General features: G+C 36.2%; 2 protein-coding genes across 4 annotated transcripts in view; one reads left to right on the top strand and one right to left on the bottom strand.

Moving 5' to 3' along the window:
- The window catches only part of LOC126718483 (beta-glucosidase 12-like), a 60723-nt gene that overhangs the window by 22731 nt on the left and 14399 nt on the right, over positions 1-23593 (top strand). The window contains exons 1-2 of one of the 3 annotated variants that reach the window (XM_050420721.1): positions 22910-23157; positions 23277-23346. In XM_050420721.1, coding sequence (XP_050276678.1) covers positions 23002-23157; positions 23277-23346 — 226 coding nt within the window. In that variant the 5' untranslated portion in view covers positions 22910-23001. Of the gene's footprint in view, positions 1-22909; positions 23158-23276; positions 23347-23593 lie in introns of those variants that run through there. The other 2 variants (XM_050420705.1, XM_050420714.1) reach the window with 2 other exon arrangements.
- On the bottom strand, positions 612-2283 carry LOC126718521 (linoleate 13S-lipoxygenase 2-1, chloroplastic-like). The gene is made up of 2 exons (XM_050420768.1): positions 2122-2283; positions 612-1524 (listed from the first exon to the last, which is right to left on the bottom strand). Exons 1-2 carry the CDS (start codon positions 2196-2198, stop codon positions 765-767), a joined length of 837 nt encoding a protein of 278 aa, XP_050276725.1. The 5' UTR covers positions 2199-2283; the 3' UTR covers positions 612-764.

Genomic DNA, 23593 nt, shown 5'->3' with positions numbered 1-23593 from the left:
CTTTAGTTTATGTATGTAGACACATAAGCTTGTTTAGTACTGAATTGCTTATAGATATACTTCATGAGAAGTGGCAAAATATGTGATTTTTTTACCATATAAATTACTCTTATTAAATATTCTTTATCTATATATATATATATATATATAAAAGTTACTCTTATTGGATATTTATACACACCATAGAAAGCCTTAGAAAAACCAACATATACTGTACTTCAAAACACAAGGTAGACAAAGCAATAAAAACGTATCACCTACAAGTTGAAAATGTTGAACGCCTGATAAAGAAAAGTCAAGAAATGCAACTCCTCATCATCTTGAACTCTTTCCACCTTGCTAGTTATTTCTTCACAATTTGAATGTGAAACACAACAATCTACCAACATGCAAATAACACATGCAAAATGCTTTAAGACAAATCACCATCCTATATATTGCTAAGTTGGTGATGAATCTTATTAAGTGTGTGTCGTCCAGTAATAATATGAACCTATCTGACCCTACCTGTTTGTCAAGTTTAAAATTACAAATGCTAGGTATTCATGTTAAATAATTTCCCTTAAATGTTGGTAAATCGAAGTAACAAAGTTGGGGGGCTGAAATTAGGATTGATTATAAGCTTCAAACCTTGTCTAGAAACTCACGTTAATGAACCATTGTGATTGAGGCATTTGAATATTACAAGTTATCCCAAATTTTATTGTTCAGTTTTTTCCATTAAGCACCACTAAGTTTGAAACTATAAAGAGCACATTTCAAATTCAAATGGAGATGCTATATGGTACTCCTTTTCCAGTCACACCAGGCTGAGAAAATGGCTTCAAAAGTTCATAGGGCACAATCCCAGCTCCGTTTCTATTCTTAAACCTACTGTTGGAATTTCTTTCATCAATAATCCTTTCAAGCTCCTTCAAACTCTCATGAAACTTTTCAAAGGCAGCTTTTATGACTGGATCTTCAGCCCAAGAAGGCTCAATCTTCTCTCCAAGATACTCCTCATCCGGTGAATGATTAGACAATATGTCTAAAACAGCCATTATTCTTGTTGCTTGAAGTTGTGAAGGGAAGCATTGTAATAATGCACGTTCAGGTTTCTTCAAAAAGGTTTCCCATTCTTTATCAGAAGGGTCTTCTGTGGGCATATTGGTTCTAGCAATAGTAGGTCGGTTTGGGAAGTAACCTCCATAAGCATATTGTCCAAAGTTCACCGCTGCATGGTGACCAGAGGTCACCCATACCATTGTTGTGAGGATGTTGATTAGGTCTTTTGGGGTTTTGAGGACTGGCCACCACGGTTCATCTTTCTTGTCAGCGTGACCTAAAGTTCGAATCTCTGTCCACCATGCTTGGAGCTCTTGATCAGACTCTACAAGGCTAGGGTCTGGATAGTAGTGGTTGACATAGTCAGTGACCCATGTTTTGATAGCATCCCAAAGGATGAGACCGTCATTAGCAAAGGGATAGTCTTCAATTGCTAGTTTTAGGCCATGAGGAGCAGTTGGATCCTCAACAGCCATTCCCCTGCACATACAAATAATAGCATAATAATCAATTAAAGGTGAGCTTAAAAATTTTGCTAGACGAATCAGTTTGTTTTAAACACGACTAAAAACCATCATGAACATAATCCTCTCCATCCAACTTGAAATGGAGAAAGTTGCTTTTATGGTTAAAATTTTATTTCTTTTATCTAATAATATATAAAATGTCACGTTAAGTTGTCAAGAAACTGCAACAAAATAAGGAAGAAAAGTGGAGGAAATATTTAAAATTTGGTACCATTACCAACAAGTTATAATTAATGATAAGTCTTGTGAAACAAAGATTTTCACAATAGTTGGTGCAGAATGTTGTAATTGATGTATAATAAATATAGTATTAGCCGACTCAATCACAATATACCTCATCTTAAAAAGTTATGAGAACATAATTGATTAATGATAGAGGTATGAAATTTGTTCATGATTGTTTATAAATGACCATTTGCGATTAGAGTAATATTATTTTAACATGAATCTACTTCTTACACAATTTTTATTAAGTATCAATCACAATAAACTATATCAACCTTTATGAAAAATATTGTGTTTTTAAATTTATGGAAGGTTATGATGTTACCTGGTAATTAGGTCAGCAGGGAGTGACTGTTGATCAAACCGCCACTGGAGTGCATAGGCGGCAGAGCAAATCTCCATGGAATATTTGCCTGGCGTGAATGCGGATTCAATGATGCTGTAAGCGACTAAATTTCTCGGTTCGAAATAAGTCGAACAAGTAAAATAGTTTCACAAATACGAATTTTGTATTGATGATTGTGTGGTACAATTCTCTGTGATTACAAAAGAGTTATCCTCTGATTCGATCTCCTTAAAAGATTTGTTGATTGGATTTGTGATGATGTGATTTTGTTTTGAACACAAGATATCCTTCAATTTGGTTGAGGAATGGATCGAAGATCTTTGGAACAGAATTACAATGAATCTCTGGCTATGAGCTTGTTAGAAATTCTTTGTTCTTCGTGTTCTTTATGTTCTTCGTGTTCTTCGGGCGTTCGTCGTCTTCGAAGGTTTGTTGTGGAAGTTCTCCGGGGCTTTAGAGGCTTGAATCTGTGGAGCTTCGCTGATTTGTGGTTGTTTAAGGTTTCTAAAGGCTTTTGAGCTTGATTCCAGTGAACTTTGAGATCTAGGCAGATAGTTTGGATGATTCTGTTTCGAATGTTCTTTGTATTTGAAGATTTGTGGTGGAAGTTCTTCGGGGTTTTGGAGGCTTGAATTCGAAGAGCTTCACTGATTTATGATTTGTTGATGTTTTCGGACCTTTGAGCTTGATTCCCGCAAACTTTAGGATCTAGGCAGATGATTTGGATGATTCTGCTTCGAATGTTCTCCGATTTTGGAGTTGAAGTTCTTGAAGTTCCTGGAGGCTTCAGGGCTTGATTCCAGCAGAGCTTTTTCACTTCTGAATCTCTGGTCCTTCTCAATGTCTCAGGAAGGCTTCTATTTATAGGAGTTTTGGGGTGGGTGAGCGACACGTGGTGGAGCTTGATTGGTGACACATGTCACAGCTTGATTGGTCCGCTTAAGTCATCGCTTACACGTGCGAGGTTGCTTGAGTCATCGCTTACACGTGCGAGGCTGCTTGAGTCATCGCTTACACGTGCACTGATGCGTGATTGGCTCTTGCATGACACTTGGCCAATTTCTGTTGGCTTCTGAATAGTGATAGCAAAACCTAGCAATACATGGTGTTCTGTAATTGGCTGTATTTTGTGGACTTGGTAATGTGATGTGTCAGCTTGTGATAGGTCGGGAATTTTCCCTCTCTACAAATGCCCCCTCGAGACTCGTTCACGCACACAGGTTGATGATTGTGGTGTGGGAATGAGTTTCGAAAATGGATTTTTGGTACTTGACTCTTTAAGTGAAGTAGTTGAAGGTAGTGGAGCTGTTGAAGGTGGTGGAGCTTTCAGGAGGATAAGATTAAGTTGAAGTACTTTCAGAAGAGTATTTTGGATCGTTGGCGGCGATCACAAGATGTTGAAGATGGGGAAGATGAGAGAATGGTGGCTGGATACAGCATGCAGGGTCATGGAACTAACCTCGTGTTCTTAAGAACTTCTGGTGAAGTTATTTCAGAAGATCACGCGTTGGATTTCAACGAGGACAGGTGGGAAAATGGCTGAATGCACCTGCATATTTGTATCACCCAAATTAAGTTGAAGTAATTTCAGAAGCTTATGTATTCTGGGTATGCTGGTAACGGCAATGAAGCAGATGGAGATGAAGCAAAGCAAACGAGCAAAGCGTACACCACCATGGTACTGGCCCTGTATGCTGGGACCCTTCTGGTGTAGATGTTTATGGGAAGTACAACTTTGAATATGGGACTGACTGTGCGTTGCATGGGGTCCGGCAGTAAGTAATCGAATGCGCCTGTGTAATGGGACCATGCTAACGGACATTATGTTGAAGTAATTTCAGAAGAGTATCTTCTGAAATTCTTCAAGCTGATTTTAAGTTGGAGTAATTTCAGAAAATGAGTTTTGAGGTACCAGCAACGATGACCTTTGAGTCCCCCAGTAGTGGGGACATGGAATAAGGCTTTGATGACCATTTACTAGCACCAAAGGCTGAATTCTGATGAGCTGGCGCCTTGGAGGTTGTTTTAAGTGTTGATGGAAAACAATTTGTAGGATACCCCAACACTTTTTTACCATCTTCATCTACTGCCACTTGTTGGAAAAGCACAGAAAAAATGAAAGATGGAACCAACTTGTGAACCTGGTTTGGAAACCAGACAAGTTGCTGTTTGTTCCGAACCACTGCTGCTGCTGGAAGATCAAGCAATTGGAAAGAGACTACAGGAGCCCTGAGGTTAGGAACAGGTGTGTCCGCTGGACTTGGATTCCCTGGCCAACCAAGTCCACGGAAACATGGGAGGTCGATGCAGACCTTGTTATGAGTAATCTTATGGACAAAGGTGGTCGTTAGGTGGAGAAACAAAGTTTGTTTGGATCTCAAAATTGCAATGATGTTGTAAATAGGGTTTCGATCGAACCATGGGAGGGTTGATCTCAAACCGATTATGAAGCAAAATCGGTTGCTAGGTGTTGAGAATGATGAGGTCATAGTGAGAAATGGTTGTGAAAATGAGGATTTGAAAATCTGAAAGAGGCAAATCTTCATTTCATGATTCAGTGTTTTTTTTTTTTTTGGATGAGTTTTTGATGAACCCGGCCCTCCTATTTATAGTAGAGAGATGAAGAATGGTAGGTAGGTAGTTGAGAATGATAGTTGAGAATTTTTGGTGAGAATGGTAGATGGGAACGGTAGGTGGGAACGGTAGGTGGAAATGGTAGGTTGGAACGGTAGGTGGGAATGGTAGGCACCGAACGGGAATGGTAAGTTGGAGACTGGTAGGCACCGAACGGGAATAGCAGATTGAACTAATGACCTAGTGTAATTTTAAGACACACTTGTGAGAGTTCATTTGTACTTTGAAAGGCAAGCCTTGATGGAATCTGGAGAATAACCCTGCGAGGATCCCAATTAAATGGATGAATCTCAAATTTTGCTCTTGAGGACCTAAGTTTTGAACACTTGGAATTGAGTCATTTTTGCAATTTTCAAGTCTCAAATGACAGAACGGACTCCGAAATCGGAATGTACTCAAAAAGTTGAGCAAGATAGGTCCATCTCAAAAATTTTGACATTTGGTCAACATTCGCACAAAAGTCAACTTTTTTGGAAATTGGACGTTTGCACAATTTCTGAGTTTCGAATGAAGAAACGGGTCCCAAAATCGGAATGTACTCGAAAAATTGAGTGGGACAGGTCCGTTTTGAAAATTTTGACTTTCTGGTTAATATTTGCACAAAAGTCAACTTTTTTGGAAATTGGATGTTTGCACAATTTCTGAACTTCGAATGAAGAAACGGGTCCCAAAATCGGAATGTACTCGAAAAATCGAGTGGGACAAGTCCGTTTTGAAAATTTTGATTTTCTGGTCAAGGTCAAAGGTCCATTTGGTCAAAGTATTATTATTATTTTTTTTTTTTTTTTTTCCTTGGTGTTTCGGATCCGGGTCAAATTTCCGGGTCGGTCCGGGTCGAATCTGGACAAACGGGTCAGCAGTGGATGACGTCATCCATGACGTCACAGTGCTGAGGGTGCATGTGGCACGAGCGGCACGTGCGGCATGTGTGGCACGTGTGACACGTGCGAGCGCTGGCTGTCCTAATCGGCGCGTGGGACTGAAGGCCGCGAACGCCGATGTTGCCGGAGGCGCGTGGCAGCGCGTGGCTTGACGTTTGGGCCTGAAATTTTCAGGTTTTGCAGATTGGAGGCCTTAGAACACGATGGTATAGTCAGCTTTCCAAAATCATGGGCAGATGCACAGATTTGAAGGATTAGGCCGCGGATCGTCGCTAGCCTGTGGCGGCGCGTGGAGGCGCGTGCCTAGGATTTTGGACCTGAAATTTCTGGGTTTTGTAGATCGTGGGCCGTAAAAGACCATGGTATAGTCAGTTTTCTAAAACCATTGGCAGATTTGCACAGATTTGAAGGATTAGGCCGCGGGTCGTCGCGAGTCTGAGGCCATGCGTGGCGGTGCGTGGTGGCGCGTGCGGCCGTTTTTGGTCTTGAAATTTTTGGGTTTTGCAGATCGGGGCACGCTAGATCGAGTGGTATGCTCAGTTTCCTGAAATGGTGTGTGGATTTGCACAGATTCGAGTGTGAAAGCCGCGGGTCGTTTAGGAGTTTGTGGCCGCTTGTGGCGGCGCATCTAGGCCTGGAATTTTCTGGTTTGGTGGATCGAAGGCTGTAGAAGACTTCTGTGATGTCGGTTTCTTGGCTCTATAGTCTTTGGCGGTTCTGACAGTGTCCAGCATGTGTTTCTGCTTTCAAGGTCGGCAGCTTTGAAAAATATGTGGGCTAGATTTTCATCCCAGGTCTAGTTGTATGGTTTTTTAGATGACATGCGTACTTTTGCAGGCCTATAAGCCATCTTTTCTGAGGTCTAGCGTAATATTTTCTTTCTGACAGTATGGTACATTTATGAGCACCATTTTCTTTTCAAGGTTTGGCGCAGACTTATTTGACCTCTAGTGTTTGTAAAATCTGACTTTGAGCTCCACAAATCTCTATATAAGGCCATTCAAGACATGCACTAATTTGTACAAGCAGCATCTTTGATAAGTAGCATAATTCCCTAAGCTTAGAGAAATTATGTCTTTCTCTTCTTCTCCCTTTTTTTTTTTTTTATTATATATATATATATATATATATATTTTTTTCTTTATGACTTGCTTTATTCGTACTGATTTTGATTTTTTTTTTTTTTTTTTTCACAGGCTAGATATTGGAAATGAAGCTCTCTCTTTGATTTTTTTTTTTTTTTTTTTAGACGTACCATGAGATTTTCTTCTGATAAGCCCTTTGTTGTTGCTTGTTTTTGTTATGTAGCATGCTTTCCTTGGCAATTAAGCTGCACCAACACTTGTCTTTGCAGCCATTTCAAGAGTCTTTGCAACGTAGCCGCATCAAGAGTTTTTACCACGAAGCCGTGCCAGCATCTGTCCTTGTATTGAAACCGTGCCAACATTCAACTTTGTCATGGAGCAATGTCAACACTTCATTCGTGCCAACATTTATCTTTGTCATGAAGCTGCCTCGACATTTTATTTGCATTGAAGCCACATCTACACTTCATCCATGTTGAAACCGTGACAACACTCATCTTTGCCATGAAACCACGTCAACACTTCATTCATACCGAGGCCATGCCAACATTGATTGAAGCTACGTCAATACTTCATTCACCGAAGCCATGACAACATTCATGAAGCCGCGTCGAAACTTCATTTGCATAGAAGTCATGCCAACATTCATGAAGCCATGTCAACACTGCACATTGCCATTGAAGCTATGTCAACACTCCATTTTCGCCGAAGCCGTGACGTGACAACATTCATGAAGCTGCGTCAAAACTTCATTTGCATAGAAGTCATGCCAACATTCATGAAGCCATGTCAACACTGCACATTGCCATTGAAGCTATGTCAACACTCCATTTTCGCCGAAACCGTGACAACATTCATCCATGCCATGAAGCTACGTCAACACTTCATTTGCACCGAAGCTATGTCATCATTCATCTTTGTCATGAAGCTATGTCAACACTTCATTTGTGCCAAAGCCATAAAGCCACGTCAACACTCATTTTTGCCATGATGCCACGACAACACTTCATTTGTGCCAAAGCCATGAAGCCACGTTAACACTCCATTTTCGCCGAAGCCATGCCAACGTTCATTTTTGCCATGAAGCCACAACAACACTTCCTTTTAGCACTTGCACTCGCATTGAAGTCGCACCAAATTTTTAGAGGCAACATAGCTCAGACATCAAGGGTGCATAACATTTGAAGACGCTAGAGCATGCTACCAAGATTTCGAAGATGTTGAAACATGCTACCAAAAATTTTGACATTGCACGAACATGCCCATAGAGGAGAAATGATGCCACGCCGACTTCAGATATATAATCTGCCATCATTCCAGAAGAAATTGACATCATCCAGATTTCAGAGACATGATGTGAAACAACACCACTCAGAAGGGAGATGATGTGGTTCTAATTTCAAAGTTATGAAGTGGCACAACCTAGAAGAGAAATGGCGTAGCTTAAACTTGCAAGGTACAAGAAGATGCCCCCAGGAGATAAGTGATGCAAAGCATACTTCAGAAGTGTGGGAGAATATCCATTGAATATGGGCAATGTCTTGCCAACCAAAGGGACCTTAAAAGCTCATTGATGACTGTTGGAAAACTCCTCAAGTTAGACTGGCCATCCTTCTTCCTTTCATGTGACTGAACTTAGCAACAAGTACTAAGATGCCTGCGTACCTCGGAGAGGGATCAAGTCATCACGTAGTTCAACAGATTTTTTTTTATTTTTTATTTATATATATATATATATATTTTTATGATCTTTGTTTTTTTTCGATGATTTTTTTTTTTTTTTTTTGATGATCTTTTTTGATGATCCCTTTTTTTTTTATGATCTCTTTTTTTTGTTTTTTTATGATCTTTTTTTTTTTTTTTTTTTTAATGATCTTTCTTTCTTTCTTTTTTTTTCAATAAATTTTTTTTTTAGTGCGTGACTGAACTCAGCAAAAGATACTAAGTTGCCTACGTACCCCAGAGAGGGATCAAGTCATCACGTAGTTCAAAAGATTTTTGTTTTGTTTTGTTTTTTTTTTTTTTTTTTTAATAATAATTTTTTTTAGGTGTTTTTGCAAAAAAGGGGGCGCAGTGTGTAATAGTGGGTATCACCACTGATCGAACCCGAGATGGCCTCAAGGGTGACACAGGCGTCCAACTGCTACGCCACACTCGCAATTGTTGACATGGAGTGAGATTAATTTCTCCTTATTGGTACACTTTCAAGCATAGAAGCATTTGAGGAACTTCCCATTGATGGGGCTGATCCTTGCATCGTCCTTGTTGATCAACTTGTGAGCTTGGTTAGTGCTTGCCCCCTGCTTGAGAGTAGGAAGTACATCATAAGCAACGGTTACATGGTTTGACCCGACAACTTTATTGAAGTCTAGATCAATCTTGTTTTCTTTGGCAAAAAAGGAGGGCTCACGTGTGTAATCCTCGCCCTACGCCCCACAATATTTTATGGGTACCAATTGCGCATAAAGGGTATCACCACTAATCGAACCCAAGACCTTGGCCTCAAGGGCGACATAGGCATCCAACCACTACGCCACACTCACAAATGGTGACATAGAGTGGGATTCATTTTTCTTTATTTGTACGCTTTCAAAGGTAATGGGAAGACATCATGTACCCATGCAGCGTTATGGTGGGTAGTTTAAGCTCTTACCGAGGAGCAGTTCTTGATTTTCAAGTGTAGAAGTGTTTAAGGAACTTCCCATTGATGGGGCCGATCCTTATGCCATCATCATTGTCGATCAACTTATGAGCTCCAATGGTGTTTCCCCCCTGCTTGAGAGTTGGAAGTACATCACAAGCAACGGTCACATGGTTTGACCCAACAACTTCATTGAAGTTTAGATCAATCTTGTTTTCTTTGGCAAGCTTCATGATTTGTTCTTTGAAGACGAAGCATTTTTGTATTGGGTGGCCAATGATGCGATGATATTTGCAGTAGTTAGGGTCATCAACTTTCCCCATGTCTTCTGGTCACCTGCATTCTGGCAATTCAATTAGCTTCAATTGCAATAGTTGTTCTAAGATGTTTGGCACATCTTCATCGGGGAACGGATATACTTTTTGCTCACGTTCTTTAAAGGTCAGGCGACGCACTTCATTCTTTTGCCACCCTTCAAGTTGTTCTTCATTTGCCTTTGCTCCTCTTCTTGGAACCTTGATTTCGGCAGTGCTAACAACCATTGGGTCTTTGAGGCTGCTTTTGCATTCCTATCATTCCTCCTTACTTTCCTTCTGTTTTCCTCAGGTATGGGAGGGTTTGTACTTCCGCGGCTAGCAATGCTCAACTCCATGTCATGGGCACGAGTTGCTAACTCTTCAAATGTTCGGGGCTTTATCCCTTGAAGGATGTAAAGAAGTCCCCAATGCATGCCTTGGATGCACATCTCTATAGCAGATATTTCAGTAAGTCTATCCTTGCAATCCAGGCTCAAAGAACGCCACCGATTGATATAATCAACGACAGGCTCGTTTTCCCATTGCTTGGTATTAGTAAGCTCCATCATGCTCACCGTGCGACGTGTGCTATAGAATCGGTCAAGAAACTCTCTTTCGAGTTGCTCCCAACTGTCAATTGACTCAGGTTCTAAGTCTGTATACCAATCAAAGGCATTTCCCTTGAGTGAACGGACAAATTGCTTTACAAGGAGGCTTCCTTGAGTCCCTGCATTCTCACAAGTTTCTACAAAGTGAGCAATGTGTTGCTTAGGATTTCCTTTGCCATCAAACTGCAAGAACTTGGGGGGTTGATACCCATTTGACATTCTCATATTGTCGATGCGCTTTGTGTAAGGTTTTGAATATGTGGGAGAACTTGTAGAAGAACCTCCATATTGTGCTCGGATGGTATTTGTTATCATGTCTTGTAATTGTTGGACTGACAACGAAGCAACCGAAGTAGATTGTTCTCGTTGAGGAGTGTTTTCAATTTCTCTCCCTTCGTCATCTTTCGTAGATGTGAATTTATGACCATGGCTTGATTCACCAAGATCTTGCACTTCGAGCTTGTTCATCAAAGTTGCAATTTGAAGGTCCTTATCTTCAAGTGCTTTTGTGAGAAGGACAACTTTTTGTTCCATTTCAACCATCTTTTCTTCCATGGTAGAGGTGTTAGTCATCATGACTGACACAACTTCCCAAGATGATGGAGAAGAAAGTGAATTGATGTGAGTCGGTGAAATCTCATTTTTTGGGTTCCCTTCGGTGAGAGAGAAATCATGCGACCAACTTCTTGTGAAGGAAGAAGGGGATTTACCCCCATACTTGAGGTGTTCCAAGGTGGAGACGTCCTTGTTGATGACATTGTTTCTTGTAAGAGGGTCTAAGGAGATGATTGTCTGGACCTTGGCTTCCTTGGTTGTTTGATATTGAAGTTGATTGTTTGTTTTAGGTTGGCTACAATTGATTGCACCAATGCAGTTGTTGGTGGTAGCCATACCAAGTTTAGTTGAAGAAGCTATTGTTGAAGCTTGAATGTTCTTGCTAGAGGCCATTGAAGTTGGTAGCAAGATGATGAAGATTTATTTCCTTGAAGGAGAATGAGATGAGAGGCAGAGAGGTCCCACTGGGCGTGCCAGAATTTGTAAGCGACTAAATTTCTCGGTTCGAAATAAGTCGAACAAGTAAAATAGTTTCACAAATGCGAATTTTGTATTGATGATTGTGTGGTACAATTCTCTGTGATTACAAAAGAGTTATCCTCTGATTCGATCTCCTTAAAAGATTTGTTGATTGGATTTGTGATGATGTGATTTTGTTTTGAACACAAGATATCCTTCAATTTGGTTGAGGAATGGATCGAAGATCTTTGGAACAGAATTACAATGAATCTCTGGCTATGAGCTTGTTAGAAATTCTTTGTTCTTCGTGTTCTTTATGTTCTTCGTGTTCTTCGGGCGTTCGTCGTCTTCGAAGGTTTGTTGTGGAAGTTCTCCGGGGCTTTAGAGGCTTGAATCCGTGGAGCTTCGCTGATTTGTGGTTGTTTAAGGTTTCTGAAGGCTTTTGAGCTTGATTCCAGTGAACTTTGAGATCTAGGCAGATAGTTTGGATGATTCTGTTTCGAATGTTCTTTGTATTTGAAGATTTGTGGTGGAAGTTCTTCGGGGCTTTGGAGGCTTGAATTCGAAGAGCTTCACTGATTTATGATTTGTTGATGTTTTCGGACCTTTGAGCTTGATTCCCGCAAACTTTAGGATCTAGGCAGATGATCTGGATGATTCTGCTTCGAATGTTCTCCGATTTTGGAGTTGAAGTTCTTGAAGTTCCTGGAGGCTTCAGGGCTTGATTCCAGCAGAGCTTTTTCACTTCTGAATCTCTGGTCCTTCTCAATGTCTCAGGAAGGCTTCTATTTATAGGAGTTTTGGGGTGGGTGAGCGACACGTGGCGGAGCTTGATTGGTGACACATGTCACAGCTTGATTGGTCCGCTTAAGTCATCGCTTACACGTGCGAGGTTGCTTGAGTCATCGCTTACACGTGCGAGGCTGCTTGAGTCATCGCTTACACGTGTACTGATGCGTGATTGGCTCTTGCATGACACTTGGCCAATTTCTGTTGGCTTCTGAATAGTGATAGCAAAACCTAGCAATACATGGTGTTCTGTAATTGGCTGTATTTTGTGGACTTGGTAATGTGATGTGTCAGCTTGTGATAGGTCGGGAATTTTCCCTCTCTACAGATGCCACCTGCATTGATAAGTGCTTCTCTAGCAAGAGCGTTGATCTCTATGGTGTAACGAAAATGAGGGTGCAATAATGCATAGATTGGATGCATCCCACTAAGTTGCCTATTTGTCGCAATTACATAAGGTTCTGTTACACAATGAGTTCTTAACCTGTAAAAATAAATAAATAAATAAAGACAGCACAAATTTTCGCTTCTCAAATATAGATACTTCAAATTAAAGTCCACTCAAAATATTAAACTTCTGATGATATAATAAAATTGGCTTTGAATTTAGCTTAAATAGAAATTTTACTCCTCTTTATTGGGTAATACTTGTTACATATAAGTTACATAGTTCAAAACAACTTCAAGTCACAATTTCAATTAAAAAAATGGGATGTGTATAAAACTATATAAGTGTAATAAACGCAACCCTTGTAATTTTGGTGAAATGAATTCAACAGAAATGAACCTAAAAATTGCAATTAAAATATGTTTTTGGAGTATGATAATGATATATACTACAATCTCCAGATATTATTTACCAAGCTAAGTCAACATTGATCACGAAATCATTACATAAAAATCATAGCACATTATAATGTGGGACATACCAGTGACTGACGAGTTGGTGATAGCCAGAATCATGAGCAAGGACATGAGCTTTAGCAATCCTCCAAAGCCAGACATCTGTTGAATTCCAAGAAGGTCTAAAAACTTGCTTCCACTGCGGCTTTCCATCCATAGGTGGCCGAGTCAGCTCAATAGCCAATGGTCTCAAAGTGCCATCTTTGTTTAGGAAGAACAATGCTCGTGAACCATAAAGTGTAGTGCCTTCAATCTGTCTTACTTTGCTGACGAATTGTAATAGTAAGTCATGGTAATCTAGTATGAACAACTTCTTTTGTTTTATGGCCTGCTTGCATTGAAATTATACAAATTTCTATGAGAGAAATTAAATTGAATGATGGGAATTATTCTTGAATGAAATTTATATGATATTGTTGCTAACCTGGTCGACACTCATTATACCTCCAATTTCTTCCTCAATCATTTCCGTGGTGATGGCTGATTCTGGTGGGCCATAGATCTCTGGGTCAAGTGCACTCTTCAATGGCCATTCCTGTTCCAGCATAAATTTATTCCAGTGCTCTTCAGGTTCATGTGTATCGATCTCTCTTATATATACATTAATATGACCAAAGGAAAGGCATTTTACATCAAATGATGGAGAGACTTCTTCATGTGTTTACTCAATTAATTAATTCAGTATACAAATTTATTAATGGTCATATTAACGGGTCTCCTTAAGGCAATTATTAATAAACTATATTAGGAAATTTGACAACACTTACGTGGAAAATATAAAAAATGGTAAAAAAAATTATTTTATCATTTGCCTATAAAATATTTTTAAAAAAAATTTCTAAATTAATGTTCTTAGAATATTTGTTAACATTTCTCATTTATTAATTGGTTGTTGTAGTTAACTATTCAAGGTTACAGTATCAAATATTCCTAAAAATATTTAGTATACAAATTAAAATATTTCAAAAAATTTCAATACCATTCTGTCTTATATATGCAGAAACAAAATCTTTGCTCATCCTTTATGATGATACAAGTCCCTATGTAAAAAAATAAATAAAACATGTGTGCCTACTTAGCCCCTCGCATTTGCAATAAACTCATCAGCAAAAAGGAATTGACTCCACTTTAGAAACTTTAATTTAGGTTGGTCTCCTTTCCACTCTTGAGCCTTGAGGGACTATGAAAATTCTCTTTTCTTGTCGCCAAAAGATATAAATATCCTTTCTACTCTTACAGGTTGCATCTACATCATATTGCTAAGGCATTCCCAATAAAATATGTCCATATCTACTACATGATAAACTATATCATTCTTATATGATTTTATAATTAAAATAAGGACATATATAACATATCTCAATTACTTCTATAGATGGACGATTCTTTGAATCTTTATGATCCGGTCAATTTGGTAAGGACAAGGATGCAACTCAGTTAGCAATTGTAGGTGTTTAGCAAATGTCTTTGAGATGATATGATATTCTCATAGATATTACTATCAATGATCAAGTGCTATAAAGGTGTAGATGGAAGGACAAGATTCAAAGTGCTATATAAGGTCACAATGAAAACCAAATTCTAATATATTAGGTGAAAAAAATAAATGACCCCAAAGTTAAAAAGTATAATTTGTACTTCAGTAAAAATAAAAGTTGTGATTACAAATCATACCGTGACCAACTGTATGCTATATGGGTTGAGACCAGCAAGAGTTTGCCGAGCGAATTCCTCATCCCTAAACCAAAAGAATTTGTCCCCTACGAATCCAAAAAACCATATATTTTGAGAGAGAGAGAGAGAGAGTCTATAGTATAAGCAAATAAGATGGTCGCGTAATTGCCATCTTATCAAAAAAAAGTAATACACAAAAATTTCACAACATTTTTAATAACAATTAAGTTGACAAACTTATACAAGTTCTCATCTAGGTCTACCATTAATATCATTTTTAACTTTTTGTTATCAATTTATCATATCAACCATTGTGAAAAATTTTGTCAAATTCTTTGTGTTTATGGACTTTTTCAAAAAAAAAAAAAAAAAAATTTTACATGGTCTATGTTAATCAGTAATTTTGTATCTAAGACAAAATAATAAAGTTTAACTAATATTTAATTTTTTTAAAATCATATTTAAATCTATAAAATGTTTTGATTTAATTTTTGTCTTAGGCAATCAAATGCGTCAAGCCACTCAGAGTGAGAGAAGTTTTCTCACTGCTCATTGTATCTGGGATCTCAAAGTGCAGCACAGCTCCTCCTTTGTCAGCGATGGATTTTACAAGTCTAGGCATGATGGCTTCGAGAAACCCTTGTTGGTTTTCTTCAGACACCAAGTCAACTCCTTGAGTGAAAAGCGAGTCTATTGCTGTGAAGTATGGGAATCCAAGGTCCTCATCTATCGTTTTCCCCAAGGATGGGACCAATACTTTCAACACTGAGTACAATGTCTTCGCTGAAAAAGTTAGTTGCTTTATCTCTGAGAAGCATTAATCTCGAGGGACATAAAACCTGCTACTCTTTTTCTCTGACAGTTCATCTGCATTAGTGGTGTTTTTCCAATTACAATCAAAACAAATGAAAGCAGGCATTAATTAAGTCCATATGCATGCTTTCGTTTACATTACGCATCACTGTAATATTGATATTCACCAAGTATCCCCGATACACGTCTTAACCCAATTTCATTTCATTCTTACTTTTTTGTGTAAGTAGTAAATTTGAGTACATACTCTTGAGTTGAATAGGTGGATTTGAAATGAGAGGAATGATTAGGAGTATCATAAATTTTACTACATACTATAGATTTAATATACAAACTTTAGAAATTGTCATGTAAACGTTAAACAAAAAATTTAAAAATATATATATGATTGATATAACAACAAAAACTAAAGGTAGTGCCAATTATACTATAATAGACTTAAAAATTAATATGCATGAAAATAAATTTGATGATATCACAATTATATTTTATAAATAAAATTTTTAATAATTATTTAATTAATTATCTTTAAAAGTTAACCTATCATTTTGTAAGGTTGGTGTAGTAAAAATTTGTACCACCCTTTACATCGCTCAAACAAAAAATGTAATTAAAAAACTTATTCATTAAATCACAATACCTCTACATGAATTACAAAAAAGTAATTAAAAAACTTATTTATAAAATCACAATACCTCTATATGAATATTCAGCAAAAAAAAAAAAAAAAAAAAAAAGAAAACCTCTATATGAATTATTGGGGAATCTGAAAAAGATAAGGATTGGGTACAAGAAACTGATTTGCATGTGCCACCGTATCATGTCATATATTATTGTCAGAGATGTGTATCAGAAAAAATCCCAACTCATCATATATGGGGTACAATTATATGCCTAAAATCCTGTCCAAAATTAGGTGATGAGTCTAAAATCAGGCCCGTGGTGGTGGCAGGTATGCCCCCCATCACGGGTCATCATTGCCATAATGATGGAAATGGCTAGAATTAAAGAAAATAACTACCATTCCCATCTATTGAGAAAGTGAGAGTACAAACAGGTATTGATATTAATCTTAGGGATCCGAAGCTCTCCCACCGAGACTCACTCCTTTTTGTAAATACTCAAGCCAGATTGATTGTGCGAAATTCTTGCATCAACAATCGTTGGAATAAGTTGCATCATGTGAAAGATTCTAAATCGTTCACGTTGTTATGTTATGGTGATGATTAAGTTGTGATTAGTAAAAGATTATTTTTACACAACCACGCTACTAATTTCAAGGGGCGGCACTACAGCCAATTCAGGGGTTCAAATGTACCCCCCACTTCAAAAAAAAAAAAAAATATATATATATATATATATATATAATATTTTTTTTGGTTAGTTTAATACTTTAATTTATTCTTAAAAATATATTTTTGCACATCTTAACTTAAATTTTTGCGCACTCTTATTACAAGTATTTTTCAACTCTAAAAGTAAAAAGTAAGTGTTTGTGAATTAGAAGTGCAATTTTTTTTTATAAGTTTATATTATATGTGTGTGAGTATGTCTAATATTGATTGTGTATATTACATTTTGTTATAATGTTATTTATATAAATTGTGATGTGTGAGGATGTCTGTGTATAATATAAATATAATATAACTTTATATAATTTAATAATTAGGAAATAAAGAGGGTTTTTTTTACATGTGTGTGTATTGTTATCATGTTATACTAACCTTTTGCTATAAAGTTAGTAAAATTCAAGAAATTTTTTAAAAAATTAGTGATTATTCAAGAATTTGATTAGTTAAGTAGGCACATAGTGTATAATTTTATGTATAAATAAGTGTGATTGTGTACGTCAATAATTAATACGGAGCCAATGAGTTGAGATTAGTAATTTAGTCTAAAATCTTTTTATAAAAACAAAGTCAAATAAATAATAACAACTTTATAAAGATAAAAATGTTAAACAAATTTAACAAAATAAAATGGTCATAGGCTCATAGCTACCTGCATTGGCAATAGATACTCATAATGAACTATCATGTAATATTCAAAATTTGAAAACTTGTAGATTAAAATTGTAAAACTTCAAGTGTTATTATTACATTTTTTGTCGATAACTATTAACTCGATATATTCAAGTTTTCTTTTTATTAAAATTTTTTAATGAATCCCTTAAACAAAATTTTTGAAGCCACCACTACTAATTTCGGCATTTATTATATATCAATCATAATATATCTTTTTAAAAAATTAATTATAAAAAAAATTTGGTGAATATTTTTTTTTTCTTTGATCCTCATTTGATTTATTGTTTATTCATAACAAAGAAAGTTGAACCTGCTTCACATCTAGGGCGCCCTGTCCTGCAACGCCTGGGATAGGGGTACTCTTCGCCACCAAATACTGGTCTTTGAAGTTCAAGGCTCTTATCAGGGTCTCCAATATCATTGTACACATCATAATCGTATATCCTCTCAAAGTGTTTGCGCTCTCCTTCCCCATTACCTCGCAAATTCCTTAGTTCTTCTTCTCTTAGCCTCCTCAATGCACTAGGTGTTTGTGATGGCGAGTATGGCTGCTCCACACAAACCAACGAATTGTCACAATCTAAAAGGGAAACCCATGACATATACTGTGTCAAAGATATATGTCACTATCACTTTCACGTGCATGCATGAATGAATAAAATGATAAAATTATCTACCCAATTTGGGCCCACCTCCATCAGAAAGTAATAAAAGAAAAAGAGAAATCCCAATCGTGATGATGATGGATTAGACTTATCATATATAGCAACACAATATAAATCAATATTGAAATCACCAATACGACTCAAATTCCAAGTTGGACCATAACCTGTTGGAATTCTTGAATTTTTTTTATAAATATTTTTGGGTCAATACTTGAGCATTATACAATATCAGATTTTTCCAATTGTGTGGATAATACTAAAGGTGATGATCAAATCAAAATTTCAAGTGAATATAATTCATGAATTTTCATTTAGTCAATATAATTGGAAAATTTGGATAATTAACCCTATAGGCAACTATGATTTTCAATCATCAATATTAATGCAATAGAGTCTATTTAGGGTTTGCCAATATATATTGGGAGTTGGGACAAAAATTAATTAATCAGAATGCTTTAATAAATATATTTGAACCCAAAGAAATAATAATTTAGTGTATGTTTGGAAAAAATTATTTTTACCAACTTATTTTACCATTCAGCTTATTTTTGTTACTATCCATAGGTCTCATTGCACTTTTTGCTATTATTCATAAGTCCTACTGTACTATTTCATCTAATTTTTATCTTTATTTAAAATACTTTCAGCAAAAAATTTTTAATTTCAACAAAATAAACGGATTCTAAATAGACCAATAATTACTTATAATTATATATAGCTCTACTACCACACGTTGGTCAACTACTCAATCAATCACATCATTTATAGGTGAGTATTTTAATTTCTAACAATATACATAAAAATAATACATAAATAAAAAATAGGACCAACATGTGATGCCTAATTTGCACTTGCCCTTAAGATCTCCTAAATCCAATTACAAAGTGCTAGTCTTTCAACCTATAAAGTGTCAATTTTTTAGCAAAAAATTTTCAATTTTAGTAAAATAAGTAAATATCAAATAAATTCTTAATTATTTATAATTACATATCAGTGCTACTAATAGAGGTTGGTCAACTACTCAATCAATCACATCATTTATGTGTGAGTATTCAAATTTCTAACAATATACATAAAAATAATAATAATAATAATAAAAAATAAAAAAAAAATAGGACCAACATGTGATGCCTTATGTACACTTGCCCTTCGCATCTCCTAAATCCAATTTTTACTACTATTCATAAGTCCTACTGTACTATTTCATCTAATTTTTATCTTTATTTAAAATACTTTCAGCAAAAAATTTTTAATTTCAACAAAATAAACGGATTCTAAATAGACCAATAATTACTTATAATTATATATAGCTCTACTACCACACGTTGGTCAACTACTCAATCAATCACATCATTTATAGGTGAGTATTTTAATTTCTAACAATATACATAAAAATAATACATAAATAAAAAATAGGACCAACATGTGATGCCTAATTTGCACTTGCCCTTAAGATCTCCTAAATCCAATTACAAAGTGCCAGTCTTTCAACCTATAAAGTGTCAATTTTTTAGCAAAAAATTTTCAATTTTAGTAAAATAAGTAAATCTCAAATAAATTCTTAATTATTTATAATTACATATCAGTGCTACTAATAGAGGTTGGTCAACTACTCAATCAATCACATCATTTACGTGTGAGTATTCAAATTTCTAACAATATACATAAAAATAATAATAATAATAAAAAAAAAAAATAGGACAACATGTGATGCCTTATGTACACTTGCCCTTCGCATCTCCTAAATCCAATTACAAAGTGCCAGTCTTCCAACCTAGATAATGAGATTTTTTTTTTTTTTTGATATGAGATTTTGTTTGATAGTATAGTACTAGTTGTGACGACATCTATGATGACATTTTTTTTGTTTTTTTTTTTATGAGCATCTATGATGACATTAATCACCAGTACTCCATGAATATGTTGCTTTAGGTGAATATGTTGCTGTACACGAGGACCACAAGATAATTGAGCAGAGATGTATACTTCATGAGACAGCTAAAGGTCCATCTGAGGGCAATCTGTAAAGGAATCTAAGCGGCCAATATATCCTTGCCAGTTGAAATACCAAAGGAAATCTTAAAAAAAGAAAAATGGACCATTTTTTACGGTGAGGATATATAGGATCCGTTTGGATTGAACTTATTGTTGCTGAAACTGAAAACTGAAAACACTGTAACAAAATAATTTTTAATTGTGTAAATAATATCGTGGGACCCATTTTTAATATTTTTTAATGTATAAACAGTACGTGAACAGTAACAGTAACAGAACAGTGTGTAAACAATAAAATTTCTCTTGAACAGTAAAATCACTGTTCATGCGCAGAGGAAAAAAAAAGAGACTGAAAACGTGTTGCAAAACGTAGATGTAGGATTAAGTTGAATCCAAACGCCCTCATAGTATAGATCCAGTTAATCATTCATTTTAGAAAAAATTAATTATTTTTTTATTTTTTTCATAAAAATATATGCCTTAAGAAACTATACGAGCACATGTTAGTAAAACCCATAAAATAATAACTCGTACCAAAAACAACTTTTCAAAGCAATTGAAAACTGTTCAAAGACTTGGTCTAACCTGGTACAAGCTTCACATTAATCGAGTTTATATATGCGAAGGTGCATTTCTAGCTGTGTATTTTTATGTATCATCTATGTGAACATGCATGAGTGCTAATATTCATGCTTTAAAATTACTCATATTTTCTAAGGAAAAAAAACAAACACACGCACAAACATATATGCCTTAAATGAGAAAGTGACTGACCTTGTTGGTGAAAAATACCCTCTTCACTGGACTGTCGAACTTTGAGTGAACCCAAGAGCGACATGTCACACTTAGGGGGCCACAAGGCAACCCATCAATGACAATATCTTCAAGGAACATCTCTCTGTGGTGCTCATTTTCAATCAAGACAGCACCAACCTCTCCAAAATCAATTGGAACTTCAAAAATTGTCTCATACCTAACCCCATTATCTCCACGCCCCACCTTGTGAGCATAACCTTCAATTGTATCCTTCTCTAATCCCGTCTCTTCAAAAACATGTTCACAAATATAATCCAACATCCATAGTGTTTATTATTGTGTAGAATTAAGATTCTAAACTTACATCTATCAACCTTGAGATGCGAAAAAAAAAAAAAAAAAAAAAAAAAAAAAAAAAAAAACAAACAAACAAACAAATACACAACTCAAAGTTTTACATGGTTTGCCATAAAGTCCTAATAATGTACCATCATCTATTCTGCCGTTGCTCTAACTTCGTCAAGAAGATCTAACTATAGGTGCATCCCTTCTTCGTTACTTCCTTCATCATGATGGGATACTCGATGGCTGGTTAGCCTCACTTCCACTAGGATGATGACCTTGTGTCCGTATGCAAGGCGAAAAGGTGTTTCTCTTGTAGGTGTGCGAACTTTTGTCCTATAAGCCCACATGACACCGGGTAACTCATTTGGCCATATGCCCTTTGCCCTTTCAAGCCGAGTCTTGATCATCTTGAGTAGGGATCGGTTTATGACTTCAACTTGTCCGTTGGCCTGGGGGTGAGTAGGAGAGGAGTAATGATTCTTGATCCCCAACTGTTGGCAAAAATATCTGAATGCATCATTGTTGAATTGCTTTCCATTGTCAGAGACGATGACCCTGGGTGTTAGGACATATGTGGATCATGTTAAAAACATATGTCATTTAGAATTGACGAATCCTTCGACAAAACACACTTTACTTGTAATTGGTTTCTGCTACTTCCTCAAATCATGCAGAGATTATCGCAATTCATGAAGCGAGCCTCTTAGTAAGTCTCTAATCCCTCATTTTCATGCATTTCATACTTTGTAACCTAAGTTTTTGGGATTTTTGCAAAATTTGGGGTTTTTCAAAATCAAAGAGGTTTTTGTGCAATTTTTGGGATGGGTTTTGAAGATTTGATCTTAAAAACTTCATACATTGCATTTCATGTACATTATAACTATGGTTTCATGCATTTAGATGTGTGCTATATATGTTAAACTATTTGTGTGCTAGTAGGTTTGGATTGGGCTGAGCCCATGATGATATTATTATTGCATGTCACATGCTCATGCATTTTCATGCATACGTACCTTACATTCAATATATTTCTATATATTTGAACTGTTTGGGACTTTTCTGAGTGTTTCTTTCTTCCCCCTCACTCTCTAGTTGACGTTAGTACGTCCATGGCACCAAAACGTAAGTCTGCTTCGACCTGGAACCCTCTTTGTTCCGGGGCATCGTCTTCTTCTGATCCTACCCCTTCTTCTATTCGGTTTCGTGATGAGGATGCCTGAAAGGACTTCTCAGAGAACTTTTCTCGACGAGGTGTTCATTCGCAACTCAAACATTGTGCATGAAGAGGTGCCAATTCAGCTACAAAGCCTTTGACAATATTCATAGATCTAAAGTTCGTCTTGAGGGGGTTATAAATGACAATAGTTAGTCTTTTCCTTAAATTATTTGTAGTTTCATATTTAATCCCCCTACACTTAAGAGGTGCGTGCTGTATTATACCCGTGGTTCCAGGCTGTAAAGTTTCTTAGGATTAGCTTTTTGTAACAGAGAAATTTTCTAAATCTTATGGATTTTGATAGGGAAAAATGAAAATCTATTTAGGAGGATATCTATAATTGTACGTACAATGTCAAACAATCAATTGAAGGACAGCTATGATCACTAAAATTAGCCTGTCCTTTTCTTTTTTTAATTTCGCCTTCTATTTTTTTCTTTTCTAAATAAATTATATATGTAGTGCTCCTCTATTAAAAAAAAAAAAAAACTAGTGCTACACAAAAAAACAGAAATCAATTATGGCTTTTCAAGGCTATCCAGTCTTGGGCCTTCTAGTTCTTCTTGGCTTATTGACTAATGTCATAGCTGATTCACCAAAATTTGACGTTTCTTCAATCAACCGGACCAGTTTTCCCAGTGATTTTATTTTTGGGACAGCATCATCGGCTTATCAGGTAATTCAGTCACAATCTCCTCTGTTAATTTGTATCATAGTTTTTTTTCAAATGTCCTGAGATGTCAAGAATATGATCAATATTATTATGTGCACATGTCTGTTCTTTCAAATTTCCAGTATGAAGGTGCAGCACATGAAGATGGTAGAGAACCAAGTATATGGGACACTCTCACTCATGAACATCCAGGTCTCTTTCTTGTAAACTTTTAGATTTATAAAATTTATTATGAATCATTAATATTAAACTTAAAGGAATACAAAATAAGGAGATTTTGTCATTTAAAATAATGGTAGGTAATAAAATGATGTAAATGGTGAACCCAAATAACAACTAGTAATGCTTGCATCCATGGCTTTGTTATGAAATTATATAGAAAAGGTTACAAACTCAATTCCCTAACTGCCTCTGCTTCCGCCTTCTTTTCTGAAGCAGC

The sequence above is a fragment of the Quercus robur genome, chromosome 1, assembly GCF_932294415.1.
Source record: "Quercus robur chromosome 1, dhQueRobu3.1, whole genome shotgun sequence".
Classification (NCBI taxonomy): Eukaryota; Viridiplantae; Streptophyta; class Magnoliopsida; order Fagales; family Fagaceae; genus Quercus; species Quercus robur.
Note: the sequence above shows the minus strand (reverse complement) of the source record. Positions and strands in the feature narration are given on the sequence as shown.

Excerpts from the sequence above, each read along its gene's own strand:
- LOC126718521 (XM_050420768.1), bottom strand. The coding sequence starts at position 2,198 with ATGGAGATTTGCTCTGCCGCCTATGCACTCCAGTGGCGGTTTGATCAA. Across the intron at positions 1,525-2,121 it reads CCTGCTGACCTAATTACCAG|GGGAATGGCTGTTGAGGATC; the intron begins GTAACATCATAA and ends TTGTATGTGCAG.